Source organism: Gallinula chloropus (assembly GCF_964237585.1).
Source record: "Gallinula chloropus genome assembly, chromosome: 1".
Taxonomy (NCBI): Eukaryota; Metazoa; Chordata; class Aves; order Gruiformes; family Rallidae; genus Gallinula; species Gallinula chloropus.
The window spans coordinates 133,283,797-133,301,949 of record NC_140085.1 but is presented as its reverse complement, the minus strand read 5'-3'; the positions used below and the strand labels follow the sequence as shown (position 1 = coordinate 133,301,949).

At 43.0% G+C, this 18,153-nt stretch overlaps 1 protein-coding gene across 1 annotated transcript; it reads left to right on the top strand.

Annotated features, from left to right (window-relative positions):
* Window positions 1–9,905: 9,905 nt before the first annotated feature.
* Window positions 9,906–11,439, top strand: TCEANC (transcription elongation factor A N-terminal and central domain containing; the record flags this gene model as incomplete). Its single annotated transcript, XM_084265396.1, has 1 exon — window positions 9,906–11,439. The coding sequence occupies one exon, from the start codon at window positions 9,906–9,908 to the stop codon at window positions 10,977–10,979; it is 1,074 nt and encodes a 357-aa protein (XP_084121522.1). The 3' UTR covers window positions 10,980–11,439.
* Between the last annotated feature and the right edge of the window lie 6,714 nt (window positions 11,440–18,153).

The following is an 18,153-nucleotide window of genomic DNA, read 5'->3' as shown; positions in this document are numbered from 1 at the left end:
AAGTCAAATACGGGCAAAAATATAGAAAGGGCTTAGTTTGCACTTTCCAAAGTAGTAGTATTTAAAATAATTAAATATATAAGAATCCATTTAATTTCAAGTGCATTTCACATCTTATTTCAGCCAGTACATCAGGCACCTTGATCGAGACTGTCAGCTGTTTAGATGTTAAGTGTTTTCATATTTAATTATTCGTGTTTTATCAGAAGGAATTTTAGGAGACACTAATAACATCTTACAAATACCCTTTGGTTTTATCACATTTGCTCTGCAGAGGGGTCAGGAACATATGTGCTCTTCTGCAGACAAAGGATTTCTTTTTCAAGGAAGAAAGTTACATAATTTTTCATTGGAAAACCTGTAAAATACTGATAAAGCAATGTCCAATGTCAGTATATCTCTAATGGAATGACAAGTAGAAATAGTGTTGAGTTGAGGCTTAATTAGAAACTGAACATTAAAAAGTCTGTTCATCTGACCGATCAAATGATCAAAACCTCACAAAAGCTCATAAACAATGTTTTTCTTTACTTCGGTGTTCCATTTTTATATTTATTTGCCATAAAAAGACTGGAGACCAAAACATTTGCTTTCTTTAGATGGAGGCTGTCAGGGTTTCAAATCAGTACATCTGCAAGAGGGTATAAACAGTACTTCTGGAGGCTGAAAAATAAGAATGTGATCTTCCACTTAAAAGCCAGTTCTAAACCTGAAGCTCACAACAAGTTCTCCGTTTTAGTAGGTCTAAAAAACCCCACGTGATAGGGTAATCTTGCTTTTCAACCTACTGGAAGCTCCAGCTGGGACCTCATGCTAGCAAGTGGTGGAAAGTGGCCAAGAGAAAAGATATTCTTTTCTCTGCCAGCTTTCATAAGGCTTTGTTAAAAACATTTGGAATAAAAACAAACAGGGAGCCTCTTGAGAAATTTGTATGAACTTGTGGCCAAACTTGCAAGCATGATTTTGAATAAAGTTAGTTAACACCAGGACTTTTCTCAGCTGGTTTTTGCCAGTGAGACAAGTCAAAGGTGTCATTTGTTGAGTGTAGCTGTAATATTCTGAGTCTCTTCCTGAGCTCCAGCGTATATACTGAGGTCAAAAAAAGCCAGTGGCTGGGCAGTCTGGTAAAGGCAACATCTTTCCTGTTTCATTAAATCTGTGTCTGTCTGATCCTACCAGAAAAACTTGCTGAGAACTCTACTTTGGGGTCGATCCCTGAGACTTGGTAACTTCATTTTTCAGCCTATTGATTTTTTTTTTTTAAAGTAAGAATTCTATTTTAATTAAAAATGGAGGTTGTAGGAGAAGCAACTCCAAATCAGGATTAAAAGCTTCCCTGGTAAAAGAGGCTACTCTGTGTGTCCACACATGAGTACAATATACTCTGTCCTCTCTCTTCACTTCAAACTCCCTCTCCTGGGGAAAAAAAGCTGTGGGAGAAACGCAGGATATAGACAGTATAGCTCCAGACTAGTTATGAGCACTGGAGTTCAAGCAGTCATTTTGATGTAGAAGGTGCAGAACAAAACTATTGCTCTATCACACTACTTTTTATTTTTCACATACTCTTACACTGAATGTTGTCCTAGGAAACTTCTTGAAACAATGTGTCATGTAGTATTCTTAATTTTCTTTTTCTTGATCACCGTGGCTCTGTTCTGTTACCTGCAGAAGGATAAAAGAAGCATTGTGCCTCTGGTGCTATGGTGATAGATTTCAGCAAACGAAGTAGAGATTTTTGGAGATGGGTTTGGAATAACTCTGGGCTCAAATACTCTGCTGCTTCAGAATTTTTGACCAGGAGGTGATCAGTGGTGATGGGTATCTGGCAATAGTACTATTATATTATCTCAGTTATTACTGTATTAACTTAGCTTTACTCATATGACTGTTGTTCAAAGAATTTCTGGGTAGGTCAGAAATTTTGGGGGGTGGAAGACAGTCCTGCTGAGAGGAAGAGCTCTGACTTTTGCCCAAATGAAATAAAAGCCCCAGAAAGTGATTTACTGGTGACATCTTTGATAGCCACTCTCCAGCTGTCAATGGAATAGAGGAGTGTTTTTGGGTCTGGAGGCTGGCGATGAAAACTCTCAGATTTCCTCCCACACGCTGAGTTTAAAAAAGCATTTGATCATTTTCAGTGTTTATCTGTAATGTAGGTTGCCCAGAGCATCAAATCCAGTGTTTCTGGGACTGTGCTGTATACCATATCCACTGTAGTATTAACCACATCTGTGGCAGGAAAGTTGTTGCTCCCTTGGAAGTACTTGGCTTTTTCTGATCGTTATCTCAGCCTGGATTTCCTTCTGATTATGTAGAATTCCTTGGAGAAAAAAAAAAAAAGTCATCTGGATTGGCATGAGGACTGATGTTCAGCCTTCTCTGCCCTTCCATGACATTTGTCCACCCTTACTGGGTGCATTCAGAGTTCATCTTGGTTTATCAGTGGGTGTTAGCTGTGCTAAGGCAATATAGGTTTTGGCTTTGAACTAGGTAAGGTACATACCAGAAAGAAGGCATTTACTCCAAGTGCTTTTGGAGGGGGCAGTGTTTTTCCCAGGGGCTAACTCTGCAGTTAGCAACAAGTGTCTGAAGCTGGAGCTCTTTGTTTTCTCCTGTTTAGTCATTTTCCTATTTACAAAGTCCAGATTCAATTTGGTGTTATCACAAGGTGACCATCTTAAACCTGAGATGGTCTGATCTTCCCTTCCTCAGGAGCAAACTGATCCCACAATTTATTCTTGTACACACGAGTGACTCGTTATGTGGTACAGTCAGTGTCAGAGCTCCCCCTGATTTGGTGAGAAAGCACCTCATCTGCACAGTATTACCTGGTGGGATTGTAAACAGGAGTCAGTCTCTACCTTGGAACCTTCAGTAGACACCTGGAATTCAAACGGGTGTTCTCATGGTTTGCTGAAGCTCAGCAGGATGAAAATGCCTTGTGTAGCTTGTAGGTGAGATGGGGATGCTTAGTACCTACTGCACAAAACTGTGATCCCATCCTTGGTACTTTTGTTTTCCTGTCTCTGCAATTTAAAAAAGAGCCCCAAGCAGCAATGCTTTTCATAGCTTCACAAAAAGAACTTGAATTGTATGCTCACCTTTTTCTTGCACTTTGTAGCTCTTCGAACTAGGAAGACAGCACAACGCTGCTGACTATGAGTGAATTTCACACATACTTGTTCAGCAGCTTTTTCCTAACAGCATTAAATCAAGTAAGAAAGTGGCCAAATTTTAAAAATACTGAATGAAAGGGCAGTGACTAGATGAGGGGTACACTCTTTCCCTCCTGTCTGTATCCCAGCACTTTTGGCACCTTCTGACTGACTTTTTTTTTTGGCCAAATTTCAGCAGTTTGTGAAGTCTCTCAAAGATCAAGGGGAAGTTGTTCCCGAAGAGGCAGGAGTTTCTCATTAACGCACGTGTCCCGAGCACTGCGTGTGTTTGCGATACTACAGCACCCTCAAGCGGCAAAATATTTCCCCATTTGGAAACAAAACTGTCTGTGCAACACTTGATTTTTCTGTTCAGAAAATTTTGAGGCTTCCCCCGATATCCTCTTTGTTCTACACACACACACGCGCACCCCACCCCCCCCCCCACCCCCAAACTAGAAACTCTGATAACTGTGGGGTTGCCAGAGTAGAGGATTATCATCGTGGTCTTTGTTCTGTAGCTGACCTATTGAACTAGCTTAGATGTGTCATTTCACCCTGCAGGCATTACTTCTGTCATCTGAGAACTAGAGAGAACGATAAACGTTTATATACTACCTAGAGTTGTTTTAAACTCTTATTTCTCTATTTTTCTTTTTTATTAACTCTTATTATTTGAATCGATGATTTTGCTTATCTGACATAGCAGAAAACTCAAAAATCCCCCATCAGTGGGTAGTTAAAGATCTGGCAGCTGGAGGTTTTGCCATCATTCCACAAACAGCAAAACCCTGATTTACAGCAGGAACATTGGAGTCGAGGAAAAAGAGCCTGAGCAGGGAAGAACTCAGGCTTGCTAGACTTGGGTTCAGGGTGAACTTGGCTAGAAAATGCACTCCAGTATTACCACTGCATCAGCAATTTCTTGTTTCTCCCTAACAGAACATGAAAAACCACGCTTTCTTCAATTGTCTGAGGAAATCATGTTGTGCCTTGGTTAGAGAAGCAGAAGAGGTCCATGGCACACAGGCTTGAGGTGAAATGCTGTGCAGGATTCCCAGCATTAGAGAAGAGCTCTGCCTCACACTTTGAGGGGAGCCAGCAGTACTGAAATGAGCCATTTCATAACTTCAGAAGTTCAGAAATCTCTGCTCATTTTCTGATCCTGTAGAATAATGGTCAGCTTTGGAGGCAAATCCAGTCCTTGCTTCATTTATAGGGTGACAAATTAGCAGCTTTTTTTTTTTCTTTAACATACTACCTTCTAATTGGAAGCTGAGATGAAGTTTATGATTGAGGAGTTAGCATAGTGTTTCTGGTGTAGGTATGATTTTTTTGTCTTGAAGGGAGTTTAAAATCCTTTACAAACAAGGGTACCTGCAGCAGAGCCAGTGCCATTCCAAGAACGCTTTCCCCACAGAAACCTCTGTTGACACTGATAAAGACATATTTACTGCCTTTCTTTAGTAGTTTCTCTGCTGGCTGTTTCTTGAGCTTCTGCCAGTTACCAGTGAATTTCCCACTCAAAGTAATTAATTATAGATTTGAGTTCTGTTCTTGTCATATATTTTTCATGACTTATTTTTTCCTGTTACTTTAACCTAGCTTTACTCAGTAAGTTTGAAGGGAGTCACTCAGCCCTATCTTCTTGAGATTTGTTGTATGTGTTGAGGAAAGCATTCCCTTAGAAGTCTTTGTTTTAATCTAAATGTGAGAAGTTTGTCAGGTGTTGGGATTTCCAACATGATTTTAAAATCATTGCTCATAGTTTGAGGTAGGTACTCTCGGTTTTCAGTTTGTTTATTTAACTGCTGCCATAATATTTATGTACTTGAATTTAGTGTTGCATAAACTTGAAAAAGTCAATGCATAACAAAGAAGATCATAGAATCACAGAATCTCCTGAGCTGGAAGGGACCCATAAGGATCATCAGGTCCAACTCCTGGCTCCACACAGGGCCAGACAAGTCAGAGCATGGGACTGAGAGCATCGTCCAGACCCTTCTTGAACTCAGTCAAGCTCGGTGCTGTGACCACTTCTCTGGGGAGCCTGTTCCAGTGCCTGACCACCCTCTCAGTAAAGAACCTTAAAATTTCTAATAATTTAATTGATTACCTTGGTGCACATGTGGTAAAATTACTAAGGTAGAACCTACATACTGCATTTAGTCCCATCTAAACTAGCCTTTTGTATATCTAGTTAGAGGGTTAAAAAAAACCCCAAATCAACCAAACCCAGGTTGTCTTAGAGCTGCCAACTAGATAAAAAGCATCTTAGGCATCTTAGTGAGGGCCAGTGAGTTTGCAGATGGCACCTCCATTTCAGTAGCTGTAGGTCTCCAGTAAGTGTAAGGTAATTCACAGCGGGTGTGTGGCAGGATGGCTGCTGTGTTCCTGCTGCTGCGTTCTTGCTGCCAACGCCAACACGTGGCCTCCAGCTCCTCTCAGAGGTTTTGTGTGAGCAGAGATCCCATCTACAGCCTGTGGAGGACCCCACGCAGAGCAGGGTAGAGACACCTGAAGGATACTGTGACCCAGTGTTGGAGCAAGCTCCTGGCAGCAAAACCTGCAGCCTGTGGAAAGACCATCCCATGCCAGAGCAGGTTTGCTGGGGGAACTTGTGACTCCTTAGGGGACCAAGCTGGAGCAGTCTGGGCCTGAAGGTTGGGACAGCGTGGAAGGGATCCACACTGAGAGAGTTGGTGAGGAGCTGAAGCCCCGACAGAAAGGACTCATCTTAGAGAAGTTTGTGGAGAACTGTCTCCCATGGGTGGGATCCCATGCTGGAGCAGGGGAAGGGTGTGAGGAATTCCCCCCCAGTTAAGAAGGAAACCAACTCGTGAGGAACGGACTGAAAACCCCATTCCCTGCCCCTCCCCATGCCACAACTGGGGGGAAGATGGGATCGAAATCATGACTAAAGCTAAGTCTGAGAAGGAGGGAGAGGTGGGGGGAGGTGCTTTAAGATCTGGTCGCACTTCTCATTATCTGACTAATCATCTTTGTGACCCTCCTCTGGACCTGTTCCAACAGTTCTGTGTCTTTCTTATGTTGGGGACTCCAGAACTGGATGCAGTACTCCAGGTGGGATCTCATGAGAGTGGAACAGAGGGGCCGATTCAGCTCCCTGGACCTTCTCGCCATGCTCTTTTTTTGATGCAGCCCAGGATACGCTTGGCCTTCTGAGCTGCTCAGCAGAGCACTTTGTATGTAGTAATTTCCTTCCATATCCATTGTCCTGTATACTAAATACTGAGAATTAATGAGGTCATCATGTATTTGGATAGGTGTGTTTTATAGTATGTGTAGCATAGATAGGCACAAGAACTGAGGAAAATGACATTTGGACTGTGTTGGAAGGAGCAGAACTGATTCTAACAGGCCAGTCATACTGGTTGAGCATATGGCTCCATCACCCAGACTGCATGAAAACCAGCAAATGCCAGCAGATCATTATTTTCTAATACGAGCTACTTAGTGTTTGGGGCACAGGAGAAGGATCCATCTTGCTGTACTGGTGGCTGCCCTACATAAAATACCTCTTTCCACTCTCACAGCCTCTGTCTGTTCCTGCAGCAGAACAGATGAGCAAGAATGGAATCACATGTACTTTTCAGTATGACAACTCATAGAGTTTGACTGAAGCAATGGAAAAACACATCCTGTTTCTCTTGATTCTGAAACTTCTTGAGTAGTAAATCACTTTCTCTAATAGCCATTGTTGAGGTTTCACGGGACTCCAAAACGTCAGACCAGAATGAGCTGCTTAAATACAGAGGAAGTAAACGTGGAGATCATTCACTGTGGATGTCAGGTCAGTTCGTGGTTCAGGATTACAGAAACAGATGTAGGTTTATGCTCTCTCTGTGCCCCTCTCCATGTTGTGGAGCTCTGAGGCTGTGCCTACAGTTAGAACTTGTTTCTGTTATGCAGAAAACAAGTTAGCTGGGCTGCTGGTTACAGAAACCAACAGAGGGTGAGAATTACCCAGGTGGATCGCTTGTCCCTCCTCTTCCCTCATTCTCTGGAGATTTCATTATGGAAGCAGTGGTGGTGCAAGAGATCTGCTTATGAGTTCCTTTAAACACAGATGTGTAGCTAGCCTTGTGTCAGTCTCTCAGGACTTTTTCTAGAGTAGCACCAGGAGGCATGCAGCTTCAGGCAAAGTGCTGGCTTTGGGCACAGATTTAAAAGACTTAACTCATAAGAACAGGAGCACTTAACACACACTGCAAGTCACATCTAATTCTCCTTTTCAACAAACAGGAAAATGTTAGTAGTAATAACTCTTTGTGTGTATTTTTTGGTCACAGGGCTTGATAAAAAGAAATCAAAAGGAAATCTTACTCAAGCTGTGAGACTGCATTCTGAAATCCCCTCTTTCTTTCCACTTAATGCATCAGAATATATGTGAGCCTGCTTTAATGATGCTAAAGCTTTACCAAAATAGGTCTTTTTTAGAATATAGAGGGATGTGTCTTTAACTTTGAAGAATTTCCAAAAATAGGAAGCAGGAGTTTGTAGATGTCACCGTTTTGAAACTGCTTTGCAGGTATTACTGGTTTTGAGCTGCTGTGCCTTGCTGAGCTGTGATTTGATGCAAGAGCTAGCTAGGGAAAGGGAACCTCAGCTGAGAGTTTACTAGTCCAACTTCATTGTCCGTTAGCAACCCTAAAGAGAAACTTTTGGAAGAGAGATAACGTGGTCTTTTGCATAGCAGGTGAAAGGTTGAGGGTCACATAGGAACCAGAATTGCATTTTGGGCTTAAGATCCACTGAGTTATGTCAGGCTTGCTTAATTTGCTGCAGAGCAGTCCCAAACCTTAGCTTTGCAGCTCCCAATTAAATGTGTTCAGCTACTTACTGTTTTTTAATCAAGGAAATCCCCAGTATCAAGTTAACTGACAGACAGAAGTTCTTCAAAAGGCCTGAAAACTCTGTTGTGTCCACCAGATGCTTGCAAAGGTCGTTCAGGCCAGTGGGTTTTGGTCAGATACCATGCCCATGAGCTAGATAATTTTACTCTTTTGAAGTAACAAAGGTGGGGGGAAAAGTCTGAAATGAAAAAACCCACAGTTCATGGGTATCTCACCTGCCTGCTGTAAGAGTTACTAACTAAACCAGTGTTGAGCGTGCAAGTTTTCTTAAAGTATGTAACTTATCATGGGTCATTCTTAATGCATCAATCAAATTTCTGCAGGTATCAATGATTCTCCATTATACAGGTGACAACATAAAAGTATGACAGTGGCAAAACCAAAAAAACTGTGAAAAGCATAGCTGTGATACACATCTGTCTAATTTGTTCCTACTCCAAATTAGTCTTCCAATGCTAAAACCTGTATTTGTTTTGAGAAGCCAAATGGAAACTTGCAGATTTTATACAAAACAAAATCACAGATAATCAAACATCTTAGCATTTATTATAAAAACTTGTGAAAAAAATTGGTAAGTTATGGTATAGTTACTGGGATTACTGGTTTTAAATAAAGCAAAATCCAACCAAACACAGAACCCCCAAACACCAAAAAAGCACCTTACAGTACTTTCATTTTTCTATTGTTCTGTATCATTGTAACTTACATTGCATTAATTTGTAGTCAGATCTTTGAAAACTCTGAAAAATGGAAAAAGAGGTTTAAATCTGGGCTCCCAAAGGTTGAGACATGACAGTTTTTCATAGGAGGGTTATTTTACGAATGCATTCTGGAAAGATGACAGCAGTGATCTTCCTGGGTTTGGAGTTTTGCAGTAAGCTTCCATGTCATTGTACCTTTCAGATGAAGTTAGTGGAGTGATTACTTACGAATCTGCCTTTGGAGGTTGTCAGGAAGGGTGTGTTCAGCAGTGTGAGATCATTATATTATGCAAATACCTGTTAGAGCAGAAAGTCCCAGACGTGGTTTCTAATAGGCTTTAGATTTCTGTGATAGAAAACCAAACTGATTCTCCAAAGCCAGCATTCTTATCAAATCCAGTTTCTTGACACTGATACTGTATTTTTATTGTTTCTCTCTGTGTGTGCACAGGGGGAGATGCACTGCCTAGAAAGGCTCCTGCTTGTTTGTTGGAGAGCATATAGACTGATAACAGTGCATAGATTTTAAACATCAAGGGGTGATCATTTGGTGCTTTTGGTGAAAAATGCTGATTTTCAGGACTCGTTGCTGCTTGGTACTCCAGTGGCTCTGGAGTCTACTGGTGTGCAAAGACTGCCAAGTCCTCTGTAGTCTCATGCAGCAGAGTGGTTGTGTAGCTGCCTACCTTCTCCTAGCAGCTGGGAATCTCCCCGTGAACTTTGGCTGTGGTGTACGTGCATAGAAAAACAAGTATGGCAAATGTTGTTATTCTGTTGGCAGTGTCTGTGTTAGTGTGGGGTTTGGTCAAGGCACTGTGTTTTTCCTTAAAAATCAGTGTCATACTCTGCTGCTTAAATTGTTCACCCTCCCCCAGCAGAAGTCCCTGTGGGCTCTCCTTTCTGGCAGTAATTCCCTTGTGAGTTAGACTAGCATGCCCACTTGCATTTTTTCAGGGCCCAGGCTCCTTTGCATTTGGCATTTGCTCCACCAACTGTACTGTACCTCATTTCAAGAACAAGCTGGCAAAACAGTGATGTTTACAAACAGAGCAGTGTAAAATAACATAAAATTAAGCCCACTAAAACAAAACCTTGTGAGAATATACAGAAAATTAATTGTTGCAAGTGCAGCAAATATGATAAACATTGTTTTGCTTTCAGGTTTAAAAATGTCTGACCAGAAAAATGTTGTACACAGAGCCCATTGTATTGAAAAACTACTGTCTGAGAACAATTTCCAAGATATCGAGGATCATCTTAGAGAACTCGAGGATGTTGATATGACCATAGAGTATCTTCAAGGGACAGAAGTTGCCAAGGCTGTGTACAGAGTACTCAAGAGCTGCCCTTCAGCAGAGTTGAGAAAGAAAGCAAAGCAGTTATTATCAAGGTGGAAAGGACTTTACAAGAGTAACTGTGTTCAGTCAGTGCAAGTTAAAAAGCCGGTTTCCCTGACTGTGAAGGAGGAAATTGAGCATCTCAGTGTGGTTCCTAGAGAGCAGTCGCTGTCTGAAGGACCATGTCAGCAGGAGGCATCAGATGCTACCAGTTCTAAGAATGCCGCCCCATCACAGACTGTTAACAATGATGACGCAGAAGGCAGAGTGAATCAGCTTTCTTCCTCTGAGGAACAACACGCTGGTAGTAAAGATCCTGTACCTCCTGCGAGCGAAGCAAGCCTGCAGCAGGATCCCACAAGAGCCCTGCGCTGTAAGTGCACAGATCTGCTTTATAAAGCTTTGGCTGGCCCTGCCAAGGGCGAGGAAGCAGCTGACAAATGGCTGGAGCTGGCTAAGGAAATCGAAGAACATGTGTTTGCTCTCCATGCTAAAAATGACAAAAAGTATAAAAATTGCATCAGAAGCAAAATCTCTAACCTGAAGAACCCTAAAAGTTGCCACTTAAAACATAACCTCTTTTCAGGGACGCTGAGTCCAAAGGCGTTTGCTGAGATGACAGCGATGGAAATGGCCAGCGACGAACTGAAACAGCTCAGGGCTCTGTACACACAATCCTCTGTTCAGGAGCATCAGCTGCCACGAGTTATTAATGGCACACAGACCAACAAAATAAAGTGTAGGCGCTGTGAAGAATTTGACTGCAGTGTCACGACGATTGCCAGAGGAACACTCTTTCTTCCAGGCTGGGTGCGAAGCACAAACCCAGATGAGCAAATGTTGACTTACGTTATTTGCAACGCCTGTGGAGAGCAGTGGTACCACAGCAGATGGGTTTGTTTGTAACACTCTTTAATAAATGGTTGAGAAACAGAGAGGTGAGAAGGTAGTTCTGTTGAAACCAAAGGGGAAATTATGTACTGATCTTGTGTAGGTGCTGCCACTAAGAGGTGCAAAATGAGTTTTAAAAATAATTGCTAAGTCAGTTTTGAAGACGACTGGTGTAAGTCTGTGTGGGTTTAGGTAATGTCAATTTGTAAAGAAATAAAATTTTAAAAAAGGGAAATCATAGAATCTTAGGGGTTGGAAGGGACCTCCAGAGGTCATTGGGTCCAACTCCCCTGCCAAAGCAGGTTCCCTAGGACAGGTCACACAGATAGGCGTCCACACAGGTCTTGAATATCTCCAGAGAAGGAGAATCCACAACCCCCCTGGGCAGCCTGTTCCAGGGCTCTGTCACCCTCACTGTGAAAAAGTTCTTCTGCATGTTGGTGCAGAACTTCCTGTGCTCCAGCTTGAGCCCATTGCCCCTTGTCCTGTCCCCACAGACCACTGAAAAGGGGCTGTCCATTGCCACCTGCATCCCATACGGTAACACTGTATCTGAGAGAGGAATATTTACTAGTAAGTCCATTAAATGTGCTCCAGTTTGTTGAATTTTCATTACCTTCAGCTGGAGTTCTTTCACAGAACCTAAGTTTCATTTACAGTAAACAAACTGTTTCCAAAACTGCAGTTCACATATTTCCCTGCATTACAGAATGTTCTGCATGGATTCACTCCTTAATTAAAACATTTTTTGCAAGTGTTAGATTATTAAGTGGGTTTGAGAGGTAACGTCTGAAAGGAAAACGAAGGAGTGAAAAATCGAGTGTAAAAGGGAGAGAAGGCAGCTAGCAAGTGAAAGTGAAAAGTTAAATTCTGCTTTTTATAGCCCTTGAGAGGAAAACAGGACTTGTGACAATCTTATTAGTTTGCAGTTCAGATTTGCAGTGTAAGATGTACATCCTGCAACTGTTAAACCATTTTCTGATCCCGTATTAATTTATTTCAGAAAATTACGTAAATAAATTAAATGTATGTCTTTATTAAATAAAGGCATGACATTAGTAGGGGTTAATCACTATGTGAGTAGATATCCTTTCTTGAACTGAGACATCTGTCCCGAACTGAGCAAATTAGTGGTTTTATATAGTGCAGGTTACTCAGGAAAGAAAAGAATAGAAGAAAATCAGATGCCTGAAGTTATTATAGATGTTTTTGTTCCAGAGTCAACTGAATTCCCACTGGTTGTATACTCAAAGCATTTATTTATCAAAATAAAGTCACCTTGGCATTCTTCTCAGTCAAGCAATAGCCCTGATGGGTTTGGAGGGATATGGGGGGTTGTTTTCTGGGTTTGGGTTTTTTTTTTTGGTGGTGTTTTTTTGTTAATTTGTTTTTGTTGGGTTGTGTTTTTTTGTTGTTGTTGCTGGAAAACTTAAAATTACTTCAGAATGCTTTGAATAGAAAATGTATCAGAAGTACAGGAGATGTTCCTTTGCTGGACTGGGAGAACCACCAGAGTCTGGGTATCTTTCACAGTGATCTATTGGTCTGTGGAAGACTATGTTCATGTTGTATGTTCCTATTTTGGCTTCTTCACTGGTTTTGAGTTATTGTAAATGTTTACATGCAAGTCAGTAGGTGTTGCATCAACTTCTAATTTCCTGAGCACATGAATGTGTCAACTCATAGACCTAAGGAAACACAGTGAAGAGTAAGTCTGCCTTGCCTGAGCAGTTAGGTCCTTGCAGCAAAGCAGTAGCACTGTTTGGAAACATAACCTTCCCAGTGAGTTTCCTTCTTGGAGTACAGATGAGATGGTGACATGGGGAGGCAAATTGCCAAAAGCCATGCTTGAGGCACAGAGTTGGTTTTTATTCACCCTGTTGTATAAACACAGTAAAACTGCAACCTCAGCATTAATGGAGTTATCTTGTACAAATGCACAACAGGCGTTGTGCAAAGGCCAAACTGCATCAGGTGAGCAGAGAAACCTGTGAGTATTTGCTGGAGGAATTCAGGAGAGGTCCTGCACCCACCCAGCTGTACGTAATGCAGTGAGGCTGGTTGGCTGCTCCGGCCTAGGCACAGGCTGCCCTGGAGCTCTCTGGCTGTGTGACCTGTCAGAGAAAGGAGTTATGGCATGGGTGAACTAAAAGCCATCCAGGACTAAAAATAGGAGGACAGACGTGTCTGTAATGGGGAAAACGATGTGTAGACTGGTGTTACTTCTCCTGAAAAAGCCAAGAAAAATCTTTTCCATCCTGTGAAATGTTAACAGTTTACTTTCAGCAGGGTGATTTGCTGTGGTGGTACCTAGATTTCACCATATGAAAACATGGAACTGCACTGATGTGACACAAATATTAAAGCATTAGGCTTTAATGTGTTTGAATGGTGTAACCACTCAGATAATACCTGCCTTTCATAGAATCATAGCATGGTCTGGGTTGGAATGGACCCCAAGGATCATAGAGCTCCAACCCCCCTGCCACAGGCAGGGCCACCAACCTCCAGGCCTGGATCTACAGGCTGCCCAGGGCCCCATCCAGCCTGGCCTTGAACACCTCCAGGGATGGGGCATCCGCCACCTCTCTGGGCAGCCTGTTCCAGCCCCTCACCACTCCCTCTGTAAAGAATTTCCCCCTAATATCTAATCTAAACCTTCCCTCCTTCAGCTTCAATCCATTACCCCCTGTCCTGACATTATCTACCCTTTTAATGGCAGGACCCTGTGCTGGAATTGATGCTTACAAGGAGTCCTGCTTGTTGAAGTGGAAGTGCTTCTATGCAAGGTATTACTTGGAGCTTTCAATAAGCCCATAGGAAAGCAAGCAAGTATTTTGATTTACCAGCTCACAGTAAGGACAGAGTTGTGTGCTGTCATTTTGTAGGTCTCGGCCCTGCTGAGGAAAGCTGTACACCAGTACTGTGCAGCGTCAGAACACTGTGTAGCAGGAGGCTTTCTTTCAGCCATAAACAGCAGACATCTATAAATAATTTCTGCCTGCCAATGGTTTGGAAGCTGCTCCAGTTGGGTACAGGTCATCCAAGTTTTTTCTTGGCAATAAGAAATGTTACAAGGAGTGGGTGGTGGTTTTGATAGGAGATGTTTCAAGGGTAAAATTTGCAGCCATAATACTGACCACATTTGTGGCATAATGTGTGAGATCATTTCCTTTTAAACTGCCCAGCGCTAAATGTGTAGGGCTGAGGTACATGCCTCAATGTGACTGGGGTTTTCTACAGACCCATATTTACTGGGCAGCTAAGAAAACATAAACAGCAGATAGCTTAAAACTTTTTCAGATCATTAAGCAGGCATGAACCCTGCCTGCAGCAGGACTAATTGTTTGGTTTCAGCCTTTCACATTTTGCCCTTCTAAGATGTGGAAATAATGAAATCCAGTTACTGGAAATCCAGTTATGAACAACTGCAGTTGTTGCAGCTTGTGGTACAGAAACAACTGTCAGTAACTACAAAAAACTTGATTATAACCATGCCCCTTTTACAACCACCCCTTCACTTACTTCAGTCTGTTTCAAACCAGGAGCCAGACAGAATTTTTAGAGCAAGTCCTTGGTGCCCTCACAGTTCTAAACTCAGCATTTGCAAGTAGTTTTCCATGGTTAAAATACATTGTGAGCAGGCATCCCTCCAAAATGCTTGCCTTCCCAATAACGACTGAACCTGAGAGCTGCCAGACAAAGCTAGACATTAAAAGATGAGAATATTTCTACATTTCATTAAAATAATTCTGTTCATATGGAGCCCTTCTTTTTGACACTTCTCCTTGTTTGTATCCAGCCCTCATTTCTTGAAAGATTTTGTAGGAAGTGGAGATGTAGCATCATGTGCCATTATATATATAAATAGTCAGAATACTGTACAGGCATGAAGTGCCATATATGAGAGACGGTCATTCAAGCAGATCATTGCTCTTATTTAAAGAGGTGTGGTGCTGTGCTGAGCAGAGTACTGCTCCAGGCTGCAGTTGGTCAATATTGCCCCTACACAGGCTGTGTGGCTGTGCAGGCTGAACCTGTTTGAGGGGATGAGATTGTGTACTTTGGCTCAAAATGACTCTCAAAAAAAACAACTTGCAGCTACTTCTCAGGTACAGTGGCAATAGAAATGCTTAGAAAAATACCTAAGAAAAGCTACCTTGCTGTGATTAGGCATTGTGATCAGACGTTGTGATTTAGATGTTAGGGAACTAAGTTCTTCACCAAAAGGGTTATCAGGCACTGGAACAGGCTGCCCAGGGAGGCGGTTGAGTCACCGACCCTGGATGTATTTAAAAGACGGGTAGGTGAGGTGCTCAGAGATATGGTTTAGTAGAGAACAGGTACTGTTGGACTTGATGATCTCAAAGGTTTTTTCCAACCTAGTGATTCTGTGATACACAGTGTATTTGCCAGCAGAAAGGTCTAGATTGCTGGAGTACAGGGAGTGTCAGAGTCCAGAAAAAAGAATAAAAGGGAAGTTTGAAAAGTGAGATTCTTTTATGTCGTTGAAGTCATCTTTTTTCTTCAGTGTGTTCTAGATAGGAAAAAGATCTAAGATTTTTAAGCAGAGACAATTGATTTTGGTACGATGTTTAGCATATCCACAATGCTATTCCACAAAGGAGTATGACATTGGAGTTTATCCATGCAGACGTAAGACAAATGTATGCTGGCTATGGCTAACATCTGTGCTTGTTTTCACTCAGAGAGGCTTGGAGAGGCTGTAAATTCAGCTGCTTCTTGAATCCTATGATTTAATAGTAGAAATAAGGTATTAAATGTAGATGGCACTCATAGCTCAAGCAACCTGTAGAAGCAGATCTTGTCATACTTTTTTCTAAAGAGGAGAGCTAAATGAACAGTGAATCTCACCCAACTTTAAAAATGAAGATGTTAACCTGAGAAGTACTCTGAATAGAAGGCGATGCTGCTCCCTTAACACCAGTGACAGACCCTCCTTCACCGTTGCTGGAGATCCAGTGCAGGATGCATTTCATCCCTCACAACCCTCTTACTGTAGCACTTTTCAGGGAGGTAGTCTGCTGACATTTGTTAACTTTTTTTTCTTCCTTTCCAAGGCAAGGGCAGAAAGGTGCTGTTCATTGTTTATTTAAAATGTGTTCCACTCAGCCTGCTGTACTAGGTGCATTTGTTATTAAAGCCCAGAACTGCAACTCTTTAAACAACAACAAACAAAAAAAGTACAGCTCTTTTTCTAGGAAAAAGAAAAGTAACCTGGTAACAGGCTGTGGTTAGGGGGCAAATATATTGAATTGCAGTACTTCAGAGAGTCTTTAGGGTTCAGTGAGTGCCTTGAAGATAAGGAAAGAAACAAGAGCACTTTGATAATTTCTTGGATTGCTCGGAGGTTGGCTTACTGCATTCTGGTATTAGCAGAGCCATAGAGGCAGATGACTTCATATCCCCTTATTTTGTACTGCTGTAATTCATCCAGGAGGTGACAAAGTCATGTTTTATTGAGGCCATGCCATCACTTGCCAGAACAGGACAAAGTCTCTTTGCCAACTACAGATGGTAAAAAGCATTCTTCAGAAGCTCTATTTATTATACGAGAGTTTTGCTGATACAGACCTCTCTCATACACAGGCACAAAAGATTGCCCTTTATTTGCCATTGGGAGGTTATTTGGGCCATTTGCCAGCACGTGACAGCAACAATTATCTGTTCATGAACACAGCTCTGTGAATGAAACCCTGAAGGTGCAAGGAAGGTCAGCTTTCAGATGAATCTGCACATCAGGGAGCAGCAAGGGTGGGCTGCGGCGCAAGAGGGGACGAGCCAGGAGCAGAGGGTGGGTGATGAGGTGTGCAGGGACAGTGACTTCAGTAGAAAGGCTCATCGTCCCACAGCACCCTTAACAGAAGAGTGGGGCAGATCCACTGACAGTGATCAGCCAGAACTCCAGCGAGGACCTGACAAGTCTGTGGGGAGGGGGCTATTGCTAGGTGGGGCTGGGTGTTCAGTGGGGGTTGGAGCATGAGGTGGGTTGCAGGACGGGGGCCACTTTGCCAAAGCGTGGCTTCTGCTCTATCCTGACTGTACCAAAAGAAATGTGACCATCAGGTCAAGGGAGGTGATTCTGACCCTCTGCACTGCTCTGTTGGAGTGAGTCCAGAGGAGAGCCATGAAGATGATCAGAGGGCTGGAGCACCTCTCCTGTGAAGACAGGCTGAGAGTGTTGGGCTTGTTGAGTCTGGAGAAGGCTCTGGGGAGACCTTATACCAGCCATCTGATACCTAAAGGGTCCTACAGGAAAGATGGAGAGGGCCTGTTTAACAGGGAGTGTACTGATAGGACAAGGGGTAATGTGTTTGAACTAAAAGAGGATAGATTTAGACTCGATAAAAGGAAAAAAAAATAATACTATGTGGGTGGTGAAACACTGGAACAGGCTGCTCGGAGAGATGGTAGATATCCCATCCCTGGAAACGTTCAAGCCCGTGTACTGGGCTCTGAGCAACTCAGTCTAGTTGAAGATGTCCCTGCCCATGGCAGGGCAGTGGACTAGATGACCTTAGAAGGTGCCTTCCTACCGCAACCCTTCTGTGGTTCTACGATTCTGCCTTTCTCGAAATGTATCCAAGTGCCTGAGAACCTGTGTTGCCTCCAGAAAAAAAGGGAGTAGTTTCATCCCACGAGGCTTCAGGTACAAAATGGAGCAACTATTTCCTGCCCCTCCAGCACTTTAGGATTGCTTTGGGACTGGATAAAAGCAGATCCTATATAAATACTTAAAATTTTTCAAAGTCCAGGTTTGTTAAATCAGAGTGGGTCTCGCATCACCGGGGTTCCCTCTAGCATGGGCTGCCCTTTGGCAACCCTGCTCCTGTGAGTAGGAGCAGACGTTTCCTTCTGGCCACAGCTCTTGTTTCCATTCCTTGGGCCGTGCTGTACCTCTGACCCAAACCCGGGGTGACTCTGCGAGTGGCACGTCCAGTCCCCCCGCTCCTCCCTTGCGATGGAAGCGATGCGACGGCTGCTCCCGTAAACGGCTGCGCTTCAGACGCTCCTCCCCTCATCGCCTGTTCCTCCGGGCGGTGTGGGAGCCTCTCCAAACAGAACCAGAGTGTCAGCCGAGTCGGGAGGGACCCGCAAGGGCCATGGAGTGCAACACCCGAGTCATGCCTGCTCTGTTCGGATCACAGACTGCCCGGTGCTCGTGGGG